Genomic DNA, 12,160 nt, shown 5'->3' with positions numbered 1-12,160 from the left:
ATAGCTGAAACCCCCATTATTACAGAGTTTTCTAGTTTTATAGCCTCTCCAATCTCCTGGAGCATTTCACAATCACCATCAACAGCCTGGTCAGGTGGTCGGTAGTATATCCCTACTGCTATACTCTTATTATCCAAGCATGGAATTTCTGTCCCTAGAGATTCTATGGTACTGTTTGATTCATTTAAGATTTTTATTCTATTTGACTCTGGCTTTTTTTCCCCCCACATTTAGTGCTACTCCCCAACCAGCACAACCTATTCTGTCATTCCTATATATTTTGTACCCTGGTATTACCGTGTCCCATTGCTCTATCCTCATTCCACCAAGTTCCTGTGATTCCTGTTACATCAAATCCTCACTTCATATCAGGCCCTCAAGTTCACCCATGGTAGAATTTAGAGTTCTTGCATTTGTATATGAGCACTTACAGAATCTGTCACTTTTTAGCTGTCTGCCATTATGTGATGTAATTAAATGGGACTCTTTTTCATTTGATTTTCTTGTCAGTTCCTGTCTGTACCTTATCAACTCTTAAGTACCATAGGATGAATTTCATCAGGCTCTGCTGACTTGAATACATTTAACTTATCCAAACAATCTGTAACCTGTTCTTTCCCTATCAGGGAATGTGTTGCTTCCCCCTTGTTGTTAATATTAATTGTGTTGAGTCTGCCTGAAACGCGTGCTCCTCCACACCTTTCGGCTTTCTCCCAGCCCTTAGTTTAGAAACTCCTCTGACCTTTTTAATTTGACATGCCAGCAGTCTGGTTCCATTTTGGTTTAGGTGGAGCCCATCCCTCCTGAATAGGCTCCTCCTTTCCCAAAAGTTGAAGCAATCTCAGAACCATTAGCAATTATTTTTGAAGGTGGGTGCGCCCTCAGAGGACTGAAGAAGGGAAAATATAGTACATACCTTTAAAAAGGGAACAAAGAGAACACAGCCTAACCAATCAGCCTAACTTCAATACCTGGAAAGATGCTGGAACAAATGATTAAACAATCAGTTTGTAAACCCCATGAGATTAAGAGGGTTGTAAGGAATAGCCAGCATGGCTCTGTCAAGAACCAATCATGCCAAACCAACCTAATTTCCTTCTTTGACAGAGCTATTGGGCTAGTGGATGGGGGGAAGCAGTAGACATGGTACAACTTGATTTTTTTGTATTAAGGTTTTTGACACAATCCCACATGCCATTCTCATAAGGAAACTAGGGAGAAGTGGCATAGATTAAATTACTATAAGGCGGGTGGACAATCGGTTGAAAGATCATACTCAAAGAGTAATTACCAATGGTCTGTTGACAAACTGGGAGAATATATCTAGTGGGATTCCCCAGGGTTCAGTCCTGGGTCTGGTACTAGTCAATATCTTAATTCATGACCTGGATAATAGAGTGGAGAGTATGCTTATCAAATTTGCAAGTGACCCCAAACTGGGCGGGGTTGCAAGCACTTTAGAGGACAGGATTAGAATTCAAAATGACCTTGACAAGTCAGAGAATTGGTCTGAATTTAAGAAGATGAAATTCAGTAAAGACAAGTGCAAACAACTACACTTAGGAAGGAAAAATGTAATGCCCATCTACAAAATGGGGCATAACCGTTTAGGTGGCAGTGTACTGCAGAAAAGGATCTGGGAGTTACAGTGGATCACAAATTGAATGAGTTGTCAATGTGATGCAGTTGCAAAAATGGCTTATTTTCCAGGGTGTATTAACAGGAATGTAGTGCCAATCTTTAAAAAAGGGAAGAAGGAGGATCCTGGGAACTACAGGCCAGTCAGCCTCACCTCAGTCCCTGGAAAAATCATGGAGCAGGTCCTCAAAGAATCAATCCTGAAGCACTTACATGAGAGGAAAGTGATCAGGAACAGTCAGCATGGATTCACCAAGGGAAGGTCATGCCTGACTAATCTAATCGCCTTTTATGATGAGATTACTGGTTCTGTGGATGAAGGGAAAGCAGTGGATGTATTGTTTCTTGACTTTAGCAAAGCTTTTGACACGGTCTCCCACAGTATTCTTGTCAGCAAGTTAAGGAAGTATGGGCTGGATGAATGCACTATACGGTGGGTAGAAAGCTGGCTAGATTGTCGGGCTCAACGGGTAGTGATCAATGGCTCCATGTCTAGTTGGCAGCCGGTGTCAAGTGGAGTGCCCCAGGGGTCGGTCCTGGGGCCGGTTTTGTTCAATATCTTCATAAATGATCTGGAGGATGGTGTGGATTGCACTCTCAGCAAATTTGCGGATGATACTAAACTGGGAGGAGTGGTAGATACGCTGGAGGGGAGGGATAGGATACAGAAGGACCTAGACAAATTGGAGGATTGGGCCAAAAGAAATCTGATGAGGTTTAATAAGGATAAGTGCAGGGTCCTGCACTTAGGACGGAAGAATCCAATGCACCGCTACAGACTAGGGACCGAATGGCTAGGCAGCAGTTCTGCGGAAAAGGACCTAGGGGTGACAGTGGACGAGAAGCTGGATATGAGTCAGCAGTGTGCCCTTGTTGCCAAGAAGGCCAATGGCATTTTGGGATGTATAAGTAGGGGCATTGCCAGCAGATCGAGGGACGTGATCGTTCCCCTCTATTCGACACTGGTGAGGCCTCATCTGGAGTACTGTGTCCAGTTTTGGGCCCCACACTACAAGAAGGATGTGGAAAAATTGGAAAGAGTCCAGCGGAGGGCAACAAAAATGATTAGGGGTCTAGAACACATGACTTATGAGGAGAGGCTGAGGGAACTGGGATTGTTTAGTCTGCAGAAGAGAAGAATGAGGGGGGATTTGATAGCTGCTTTCAACTACCTGAAAGGGGGTTCCAAAGAGGATGGCTCTAGACTGTTCTCAATGGTAGCAGATGACAGAACGAGGAGTAATGGTCTCAATTTGCAATGGGGGAGGTTTAGATTGGATATTAGGAAAAACTTTTTCACTAAGAGGGTGGTGAAACACTGGAATGCGTTACCTAGGGAGGTGGTAGAATCTCCTTCCTTAGAGGTTTTTAAGGTCAGGCTTGACACAGCCCTGGCTGGGATGATTTAACTGGGACTTGGTCCTGCTTCGAGCAGGGGGTTGGACTAGATGACCTTCTGGGGTCCCTTCCAACCCTGATATTCTATGATTCTATGAATATAATCTGTAAAACATGGGCGGTAATTGTCCTGTTCTACTCAGCACTGGTGAGGCCTCAGATGGAGCACTGTCCAATTCTGAGTACCACACTTTAGGAAAGGTGTGGCTAAACTAAAGAGTCCTGAGGAGACCGATAAAAATGATAAAAGGGTTAGAAAACCTGACCTACGAGGAAAGGTTACAAAAACTGGGCATGTTTAGTCTTGAGAAAAGAAGAGTGAGGGGGAACCTGATAACAGTCTTCAGATATGTTAAGGGCCGCTATAAAGAGGATGGTGACCAATTGTTCTCCATGTTCATTGAAAAGTAGGTCAAGAAGTAATGAGTTAATGAGCTTAATCTGCAACAAGGGAGATTTGTTACGCGTTAGGAAAAGCTTTCTAACAATACAGATAGTTAAGTTCTGGAACAGGCTTCCAAAGGAGGTAGTGGAATCCCCCGTCATTAGAGGTTTTTAAGAACAGGTTGGACAAACAAATCTCAGGATGGTCTAGGTTTACTTGGTCCATTCTTAGTGCAGGGGGCTGGACTTTATGACCTCTCGAGGTCCCTCCATTGTGCCTTTTCCCCTCCCACATGGCTTACTTTGTGTTTATTGACATTGAACTTAACTTGGCATCATGTTGCTCATCGCCCAGCAGGGTTAGGTCTCTCACATTGCTCACACCTCTCTCTGGTCCTAAGCTAAATTCCCTCTAAGCCACATGGCCACGCAGCTCCTGTGAAGCCCCGCACAGGGGCTCAGGGCTGTGGCGGGGAGAGATGCCCCTCCCCGCTGGCCCCAGAGCAGACCTCCCCCCCAGAGGCCCGAGCGCAGACCAGCCAGGGGAGAGAAGCCCCTCCCCTGGCCCAGCCCCACCATGGACCTGCTGTGACTGGAGGAGAAGAGCCCCTCCCTCGGCCCAGCCCAGCTCCGCTGGAGCTGCCGTGGCCAGGGAGAGGCACCGCTCCCCTGGCCCTGAGCTGCTGGTGCAAGAGAGAGCTCATGGGAGTCCTCTCTCCCCACCGCAGCCCCGGGGCAGCCTGCACCCCAAACCCCTCATCCCTGGCCCCACCCCACAGCCTGCACTCCCTTTCACCCCAGCCCTCTGCCCCAACCCTGAGCCCCCTCCCGCACACCGAACCCGAACATAAATTTTGTTATGTGTACCAATATGAAGGTGATGTTGCACCTCCCCTCCATATTGATGCACATAACAAAATTCATTCTGCACATAGATGTAAAAAATTAGAGGGAACACTAGTCCTGACTAACCTAAAGAATTCTGTGTCAGCTGCAGACTTTGCTACTCCACTGCTCGTGGATTCTGAGGCCAGAAGGGATCACTGGGCTCCTCTAGTCTGACCTGCTGCATATCACAGGTATTCACTTTTGTTTGAAGAAAAGCACATTTTTTTAGAAAAACATCCAATTTTTATTTAAAAATTGCCAGTGGTAGAGAATTCACCACAACCCTTGATGTATTATTCCAATGGCTAATAACCAGTGTTACAATTGTGCTTCGTTTCTAGTCTGTTTGTGTCTGTCAGCTTCCAGCCCCTGGACCTTTGTTACTACCAGATTTCTGTTTCTTGTGTAGGTTCATAGAGACACTTGCTCTTGGGAAAGCTCCTTGCTAACGCCAGGCAGCTGCTGGCTGGGTCATCTAGTCCCCAGCACTCCCACCATGGCATGCAGTTATAACACACCCACACCTGCCCCCTTTCCAAAGAAGGTCACAGGCAAGAAGTGAGGTCTGAAGAGGTGCTTGCAGCTTGGAAGACCTGCCTGACGGTTGTCTCCTCAGCCCAGCATTACTCTACTCTTTCTACTCCCCCCCCCCCTCCCCCCACACACACACACATCCTGTATGGAGCCATGATGCCTGGGGCAGTCACTGCTGTATCTCCAGTCGCCCTTTCTTGTGCTCAGTACAGAGGTATGCAGTGGGCGCAATCCTGCAGCTCCCATCGAAGTCAGTGCACCCAGAGCATGGCCTGGACAGTGCGAGATGGGCTGGAGCAATAATGGTTGTGTTCCTTGGCTGCCGGGCAGCCCCTTGGGCTCTGGGAAAGCTCCCTGCCCCCATATCCTCAGGGAAAGCTCCGGAGTCTCTCTCCAGGGGTTTAGGAGCTCCACTCTCCGTCCTTTGGGACCTCCGCAGGCTCTGAAAGGCTGGACACACTCTCATCCATGTTAGCCCATAAGGCCTTGTGCCTCACCCACCAGCCAGCGCATCAGCTCCAGAGCCAGGGCCCGCCACAGACTCTGTCCTCAGCGGCCCTCGCCCTCCCGGGAAGGCTGTGCGCCGGGGCTCTGCCTCCTGGGTTCCCGATCATGAAGCCTCCCCAGGCAGGGAGAGGGTTTGCCACAGCTGGAGTGGGAGACAGGAGGCAGCAAGGGGGCTTGTGGGAAAGAGGGGGCAGGGATCTGGATGGGGTTCTGCATGTGTCATTTAGCACAGATCCCTGGTGAGCCGGAGCTACCCTCCCTCCATCTCTGTATTTCGTGATGTGCCAGAAGGCCAGTCAGTACTGCCTTGGCAATCCCCAGTGCCCCCCCCCTCAGCCCCTCCACACCCACGTACAGAACAGAGATTTCAGGCCCAATGCCCCCCCCCCAGCCCCTCCACACCCACGTACAGAACAGAGATTGCAGGCCCAGTGCCCCCCCCAGCCCCTCCACACCCACGTACAGAACAGAGATTGCAGGCCCAATGCCCCCCCCCAGCCCCTCCACACCCACGTACAGAACAGAGATTGCAGGCCCAGTCCCCCCCCAGCCCCTCCACACCCATGTACAGAACAAAGATTGCAGGCCCAGTGCCCACCCCCAGCCCCTCCACACCCACGTACAGAACAGAGATTGCAGGCCCAGTGCCCCCCCCCAGCCCCTCCACACCCACGTACAGAACAGAGATTGCAGGCCCAGTGCCCCCCCTCCCAGCCCCTCCACACCCACGTACAGAACAGAGAATGCAGGCCCAGTGCCCCCCCTCCCAGCCCCTCCACACCCATGTACAGAACAGAGATTGCAGGCCCAGTGCCCCCCCCCCCCCCCCCCGCAGCCCCTCCACACTCACGTACAGAACAGAGATTGCAGGCCCAGTGCCCGCCCCTCAGCCCCTCCACACCCACGTTCAGAACAGAGATTTCAGGCCCAGTGCCCCCCCCCCCCCCCCGCAGCCCCTCCACACCCACGTACAGAACAGAGATTGCAGGCCCAGTGCCCCCCCCCAGCCCCTCCACACCCACGTTCAGAACAGAGATTTCAGGCCCAGTGCCCCCCCCCCCCGCAGCCCCTCCACACTCACGTACAGAACAGAGAATGCAGGCCCAGTGCCCCCCCCCCCCCCCCCCCCCCGCTCCTCCACACTCATGTACACAACACAGGCTGCAAACCCTCCTTCCCTGGGCCCCATCCCCGAACAGCAGCTGGGCTGTAGCGGGGATGCTCCACTCTCCAAACACATTGATCACCTTGGAGGACAGCTTGTGTGGCATCAACAGGCAGCTTTAGAGCTAGAATCGGCGCCCAAGTCCCTGCAGCCTCTGAGGACACCCCTGCTGAGATGTTAATCTGCGGCAAGGTGTACGAGATCTTTGTGTTTCTCTTGGGTGGCAAAGGAAGCAGGAGCTGCCTGATGCGACCTCTTTGTGCTCGGCACGGGCAGGTCAAAACGTGTTCCTGGCTTCCATAGCTGTTCAATCCATAGCTGTCCAGGCCTTTTCGAAGTGTTGTAACACCGAGAGAAGAGAACACTGTATGGGGGTGAGCTGAAATGGCAGCTAACTGGCCCCTGACAGAGCTGATGGCTGTAAAGAGCTGACGATCCCTCCTGCAGGATGCCATCCTGTCCTGTGGCAGAGTGAATGTCAGACACCCCAGAGCCCAGCCTCTCCCTGGTTCCATCCCACTGAACAGCTGCCCAAGTGGTTCTGGCTTCTTGCCTAACCCCTGTTAACTGAGGGCAGCATTTCCAAAGGTGCCCACTGAGTTTTGGTGCCTAAGCTGAAACACCTGGGGTCTGATCTTCAGAGGTGCTGGGCGCCCTCAGCTCCAGGGGAAGCCAAGAGTGGACCTGCGCCTGCGTGAATCAGGACCTAGGACTAGATGGACAAAAGTTAGGCACCTAGGTCCCAGGTTTGCACAAAACTCCCACTGAACCTTGCAGGTGCCTAAGCTCACCTGGCACGTAGGTAGATGCACATAGGGGCCGACTCCATGAGTCTGGGCTGGAGCACCCACCAGCAGCCAGCTCCCCCCAACCAACTCTTCCCCCTCCCTCCCAGCACCGCCCGCCCGCCGTGATCAGCAGTTTTGCAGCATTTAGGAGGCGCTGGGAGGGAGGGGGAGGAGTGGGGAGGGGCGCGCTCAGGGGAGGGGGCGGAACTGGGTGCGAAGAGGTGGGGCAGGGATGGAGCGGGGGTGGGAAGAGCTAGGGTGGGGATGGGATCTTGGGGGAAGAGGGAGGGCAAGAGTGGGGCCTGGGGTGGAGCGGGGGTGGGAAGAGGCGGGGTGGGGGTAGGGCCTGGGGCCCGGAGGAAGCCAGCGCCTGTGTGTCTGCAGGAAAATTCCCTTGGCACCTGTGTTTCCACCTCTGAGCAGGTGACCTGCAGCCTCCCTCTGGGCATCTGCACACCTATCTCCCACCTAAGCTCCAGGCGAGTCCCAGGCTGGGGGAAGACAGGCGTCTGGCTGATCCCGTAGGTGCCCTCAGGGGGTGGAGGAGGAGCTCCCTCATAACTTTTAGGGAGAGGGGAGGCGCTGGTTTGGGGAGAAGGGATTTGAGCTACCTGGCAGGCGAGTGCTCTAACCACTGGGCTGTGGAATACTCTGATGGGGGCCTGCTCAGTCTCTCCTGTGAACTCTGGATAAATCATTTGGGCTGGGGATCGAGGGCACACAAAGGTGAGAAAACTCACATAGCCAAGGTGTGGGTGACCCAGGCCCCAGGCCCCCTGCCCCAGAAAGCAAAGAGCAGAATTAAAAGGTCCGTTTTCACCCTGGCTGAAGTTAACAGCAACATGGCTCAGTACTGGTCCTGCATTGTTTACTATATTGATTAATGAGCCAGAAAGGGGAGAGAGCGTCACAGAGGGATGGTTAAGGGGTGATGACACAGACTGTAAGTACCTACATGGGGAACAAATATTTGATAATGGGCACTTCATTCTAGCAGAGGCAGGCCGAACACAAGCCAAGGGCTGGATGCAGAACCTAGACAAATTCAGACTGGAAATAAGGCACAATTTTTTAACACGATTATTAACCACTGGAACCACTTGTCAAGGGCTCTGGTGGCTTCTCCCCCACTGGCAGTTTTTTAAATAAAAAGGGGACGTTTCTCCAAAAGATCTGCTCCAGTTCAAACAGAAATTAATGCAGGAAAATCCTAGGGCTTGTGTTATGCAGGAGGTCAGACAAGGTGATCACAAGGGTCCCTTCTGGCCTTGGGATGTATGAATCTATGAACAGTGAAGGAGCAAAATCTGCAACTGACACAAAATTCTTTAGGTCAGTCAGGACCAGAGACAGCTGTGAGGAACTTCAGAGAGACCTAACCCAGCGGGGCAACGGGCAATCTGACGGCAAATTAAATTCAATGGTGATAAATGCAAAGTAAGGCACATTGGAGTGAAACATTTAAACGATCTGTACATCTTACAGGGTTCTAAATTAAACTGTACCAGCCCACAAAAGGACATGGGTGTCACTGTAGACAGTTCAATGAAATCTCTGCTCAGTGTGGAGCTGTTGGCAAAAAACAAACAAACAACCTCGTGTTCAGTTGCACACGGAATGGGATAGAAAATAAGATGACGAATAGCCTAATGCCGTCATATATATAAATGGTGCAGCTTCAGACGGATCCTGTGTGCAGTGACCGACTCCCATCTACAGGGATACTGCAAAGCCTGAGGGGCCCAGAGATGAGCAAGGAGAGTGATCAAGGACATGAAAAAGAGAGATCAAAATGACTGGGCTTGTTACCTCAGGAGAAGAATAAGAGGAGCTATGATGGAAGTACCTACAATAAAGACTGGTTTAGAGCAGGTAGATTGAGAGCTTGTTTTCTCCATCTCATAACCCAAGAAAGAAGGGACAGTAAGAAAAACTGAAAGCGGGGAATTCAAAACTGATAAAAGGAAATATGTTTTCACACAAGGTATAATCAGCCCATGGAATTCACTGCCACAGGAAGTCATTGAGGCCAAGGGTTAGCATTCAGAAAGGGACTGGAGCTATATGGATAACAAGAATATCTAGAGTTATCATAGTTAATGATAACAAAAGTTCTGGCAGGAAGCATAAACCTCCTGCTTCAGGTTTTAAGATGATCTGTAATTATTAGAGACCAGGATGAGGACTAAAGTGTGGGGCAGGTTATCCCTAACTGCGGCTGTGGTGTTCTCTCACCTTCCTCCGCAGCACTGGTACCAGCTGCAGCATCTTGCGCTAGGTGGGCCTTGGGTCTGATGCAGTCTGGCACCTGTGCACCTAAAAACTGGCCTGCACTCCAGCAAGTAGAGCTGACCTGAAGCTCTTAATTTCAGCTGCTTTATAAATAAGCAAAGCAGACAATGACATCTAAAGGGAATGTTAGTAACTTTCCTGTACTTACAGTGTGGGCTTGCTGGGGCTTCAGTGATGCAGGGACCTGGTGCAGGCCCTCTGCATGGGTGTATTTCACCCTACATGATTAAATTGTGATCTCTAGTAGAAAATGAAAGGTAATGCAACCTTCCTCTGGTTGTGCAGAATGTGGTGTGATGTTCTGAAGAAGCCAGGACTTGCCCCGAGAGCTAACCAGTGACACCCAGCCGCAGTGGCTCAGCTTTCCTGAGTGCGCCCGGCACAAGGAGCGCAGGAGAATCATGGAATATCAGGGCTGGAAGGGACCTCAGGAGGTCATCTAGTCCAACCCCCTGCTCCAAGCAGGACCGATCCCCAACTAAATCATCCCAGCCAGGGCTTTGTCAAGCCTGACCTTAAAAGCTTCAAAGGAAGGAGATTCCACCACCTCCCTAGGTAACGCATTCCAGTGTTTCACCACCCTCCTAGTGAAAAAGTTTTTCCTAATATCCAACCTAAACCTCCCCCATTGCAACCTGAGACCATTACTCCTTGTTCTGTCATCTGCTACCATTGAGAACAGTCTAGAGCCATCCTCTTTGGAACCCCCTTTCAGGTAGTTGAAAGCAGCTATCAAATCCCCCCTCATTCTTCTCTTCTGCAGACTAAACAATCCCAGCTCCCTCAGCCTCTCCTCATAAGTCATGTGTTCTAGACCCCTAATCATTTTTGTTGCCCTCCGCTGGACTCTTTCCAATTTTTCCACATCCTTCTTGTAGTGTGGGGCCCAAAACTGGACACAGTACTCCAGATGAGGCCTCACCAGTGTCGAATAGAGGGGAACGATCACGTCCCTCGATCTGCTGGCAATGCCCCTACTTATACATCCCAAAATGCCATTGGCCTTCTTGGAGGAGCTTGGAACTCTAAGGATTAATCAGGGTTTTTTTGGTAAAACAGAGTCCCGCTCCCCCCTTACTCACACAAGCAGGGGCAATGAAGTTACACCAGGGATGAATCTGGGCCAGCGGGGCTGCTTGTATGACTATGGTAAACAAGATTTGCTCTTCAGCAAGGAGGGGGAACTGTGCTGTTTACATGGCAGCTAAGTCAGGGCTCTCCGTTCTCCCGCGCTTGGCTCGGCAGCGGGCCTCCGCTGGCAGGACCGGATACCCTATTGAGCCCGCCTCGGTGGGTTCTTCTGCCTTCCCATGTAGGAAATCAGAACCGACTTCCAAGCGCTCTCCGGGGGCCGGGGGCAAAGGGGCGGCGGGGAGCGCAGCGCGGGGTGAACCCCGGGCGCCGGCCGGCGCTGGCTGGCTCGGATCGCTGCGGAACCTCACGCCTCTGCCCTAAGCTCCGCTTAAACCCTGGAGCGCCGCGCAAGCTGCTCCCGCAGCCCGGCGCTTGCCGCAGCCCGCGCTCCCCTGGCGCAGCCCGCGCCCCCCGAGCCCTTCGCGCTGCGGGGGCTTTTCCATTGGGTCGCAACCGCGGCCGCGCACCGAGCAGCCGCCGCCGGGCCCGGGTCTGGCCGGCTGCGGGGCTCGGCGCCGGCTCCAGCCCGGTGCAAAGCCGGCCAGAGGACCCCGGCCCGGCCCGGCCCGCCCCCGGCCCGCACTCACTTGCTCGCACCAGGCAGAGGTCGCAGCTGAAGAGCACCAGCACGGCCGAGTTGAGGCAGGCGGGGAAGGGGGCCATGGCCCCGCCGGGGGCAGCCCGCGGGGGCCGCAGGAACCCCGGGCTGGGGCCGCAGGAACCCCGGGCTCCGTGTCCGCCGCGGCGGGATCGGCCCCTGCGCCGGTGCGCAGGGACAGGGGGCGCGGCCGGGGCATCAGCCTCACGGGGGGCGGCCCCGCCGGGACAGGGGCGCGGGGCTCCCCGCCGGCGCCCCGCACCGGAGCCCGGCGCAGCGAGCCGGGGACAGCCGCGCCCGGCGCCACCGAGGCCGCGCCCAGGGAGCCGGGCGCGCAGCGCAGCGGGGCAGGGGCGGGACGCGGCGGGCACCGGCCGAGCGCAGCCCGCAGGCTGGAGACTGGCGGGACCTGCGCGGCCAGCACCACGGACAGCTCCGCCCCCAGACTCCCCCCCGGCGCCGGCCGGCTCCGCCCCAGGCCCCCTCCCGGGCCCCCCCGGCCGGCTCCGCCCCCCAGTCTACCCCCCCCTCCGCGCCGGCTCCGCCCCCAGGCCCCCTCCGGCCCCCCCTCGGCCGGCTCCGCCCCCAGGCCCCCTCCGGCCCCCCCGCCCCCCAGTCCCCACCCCCTGCGCCGGCTCCGCCCCCAGACCCCCTCCGGCCCCCCCGCGGCAGGCTCCGCCCCCAGACTCCCCCCCGGCGCCGGCCGGCTCCGCCCCAGGCCCCCTCCCGGGCCCCCCGGCCGGCTCCGCCCCCAGTCTACCCCCCCCCTCCGCGCCGGCTCCGCCCCCAGGCCCCCTCCGGCCCCCCCTCGGCCGGCTCCGCCCCCAGACCCCC

At 54.2% G+C, this 12,160-nt stretch overlaps 1 protein-coding gene across 1 annotated transcript in view; it reads right to left on the bottom strand.

Annotated features, from left to right (window-relative positions):
- The window catches only part of FNDC4 (fibronectin type III domain containing 4), a 44,114-nt gene extending 32,623 nt beyond the window's left edge, over positions 1–11,491 (bottom strand). Inside the window, exon 1 of the mRNA XM_037893587.2 lies at positions 11,316–11,491. Within this exon, the coding sequence (XP_037749515.1) occupies positions 11,316–11,391 (76 nt within the window). The 5' untranslated portion in view covers positions 11,392–11,491. The remainder of the gene's footprint in view (positions 1–11,315) is intronic.
- Between the last annotated feature and the right edge of the window lie 669 nt (positions 11,492–12,160).

The sequence above is a fragment of the Chelonia mydas genome, chromosome 3, assembly GCF_015237465.2.
Source record: "Chelonia mydas isolate rCheMyd1 chromosome 3, rCheMyd1.pri.v2, whole genome shotgun sequence".
Taxonomy (NCBI): domain Eukaryota; kingdom Metazoa; phylum Chordata; order Testudines; family Cheloniidae; genus Chelonia; species Chelonia mydas.
Note: the sequence above shows the minus strand (reverse complement) of the source record. Positions and strands in the feature narration are given on the sequence as shown.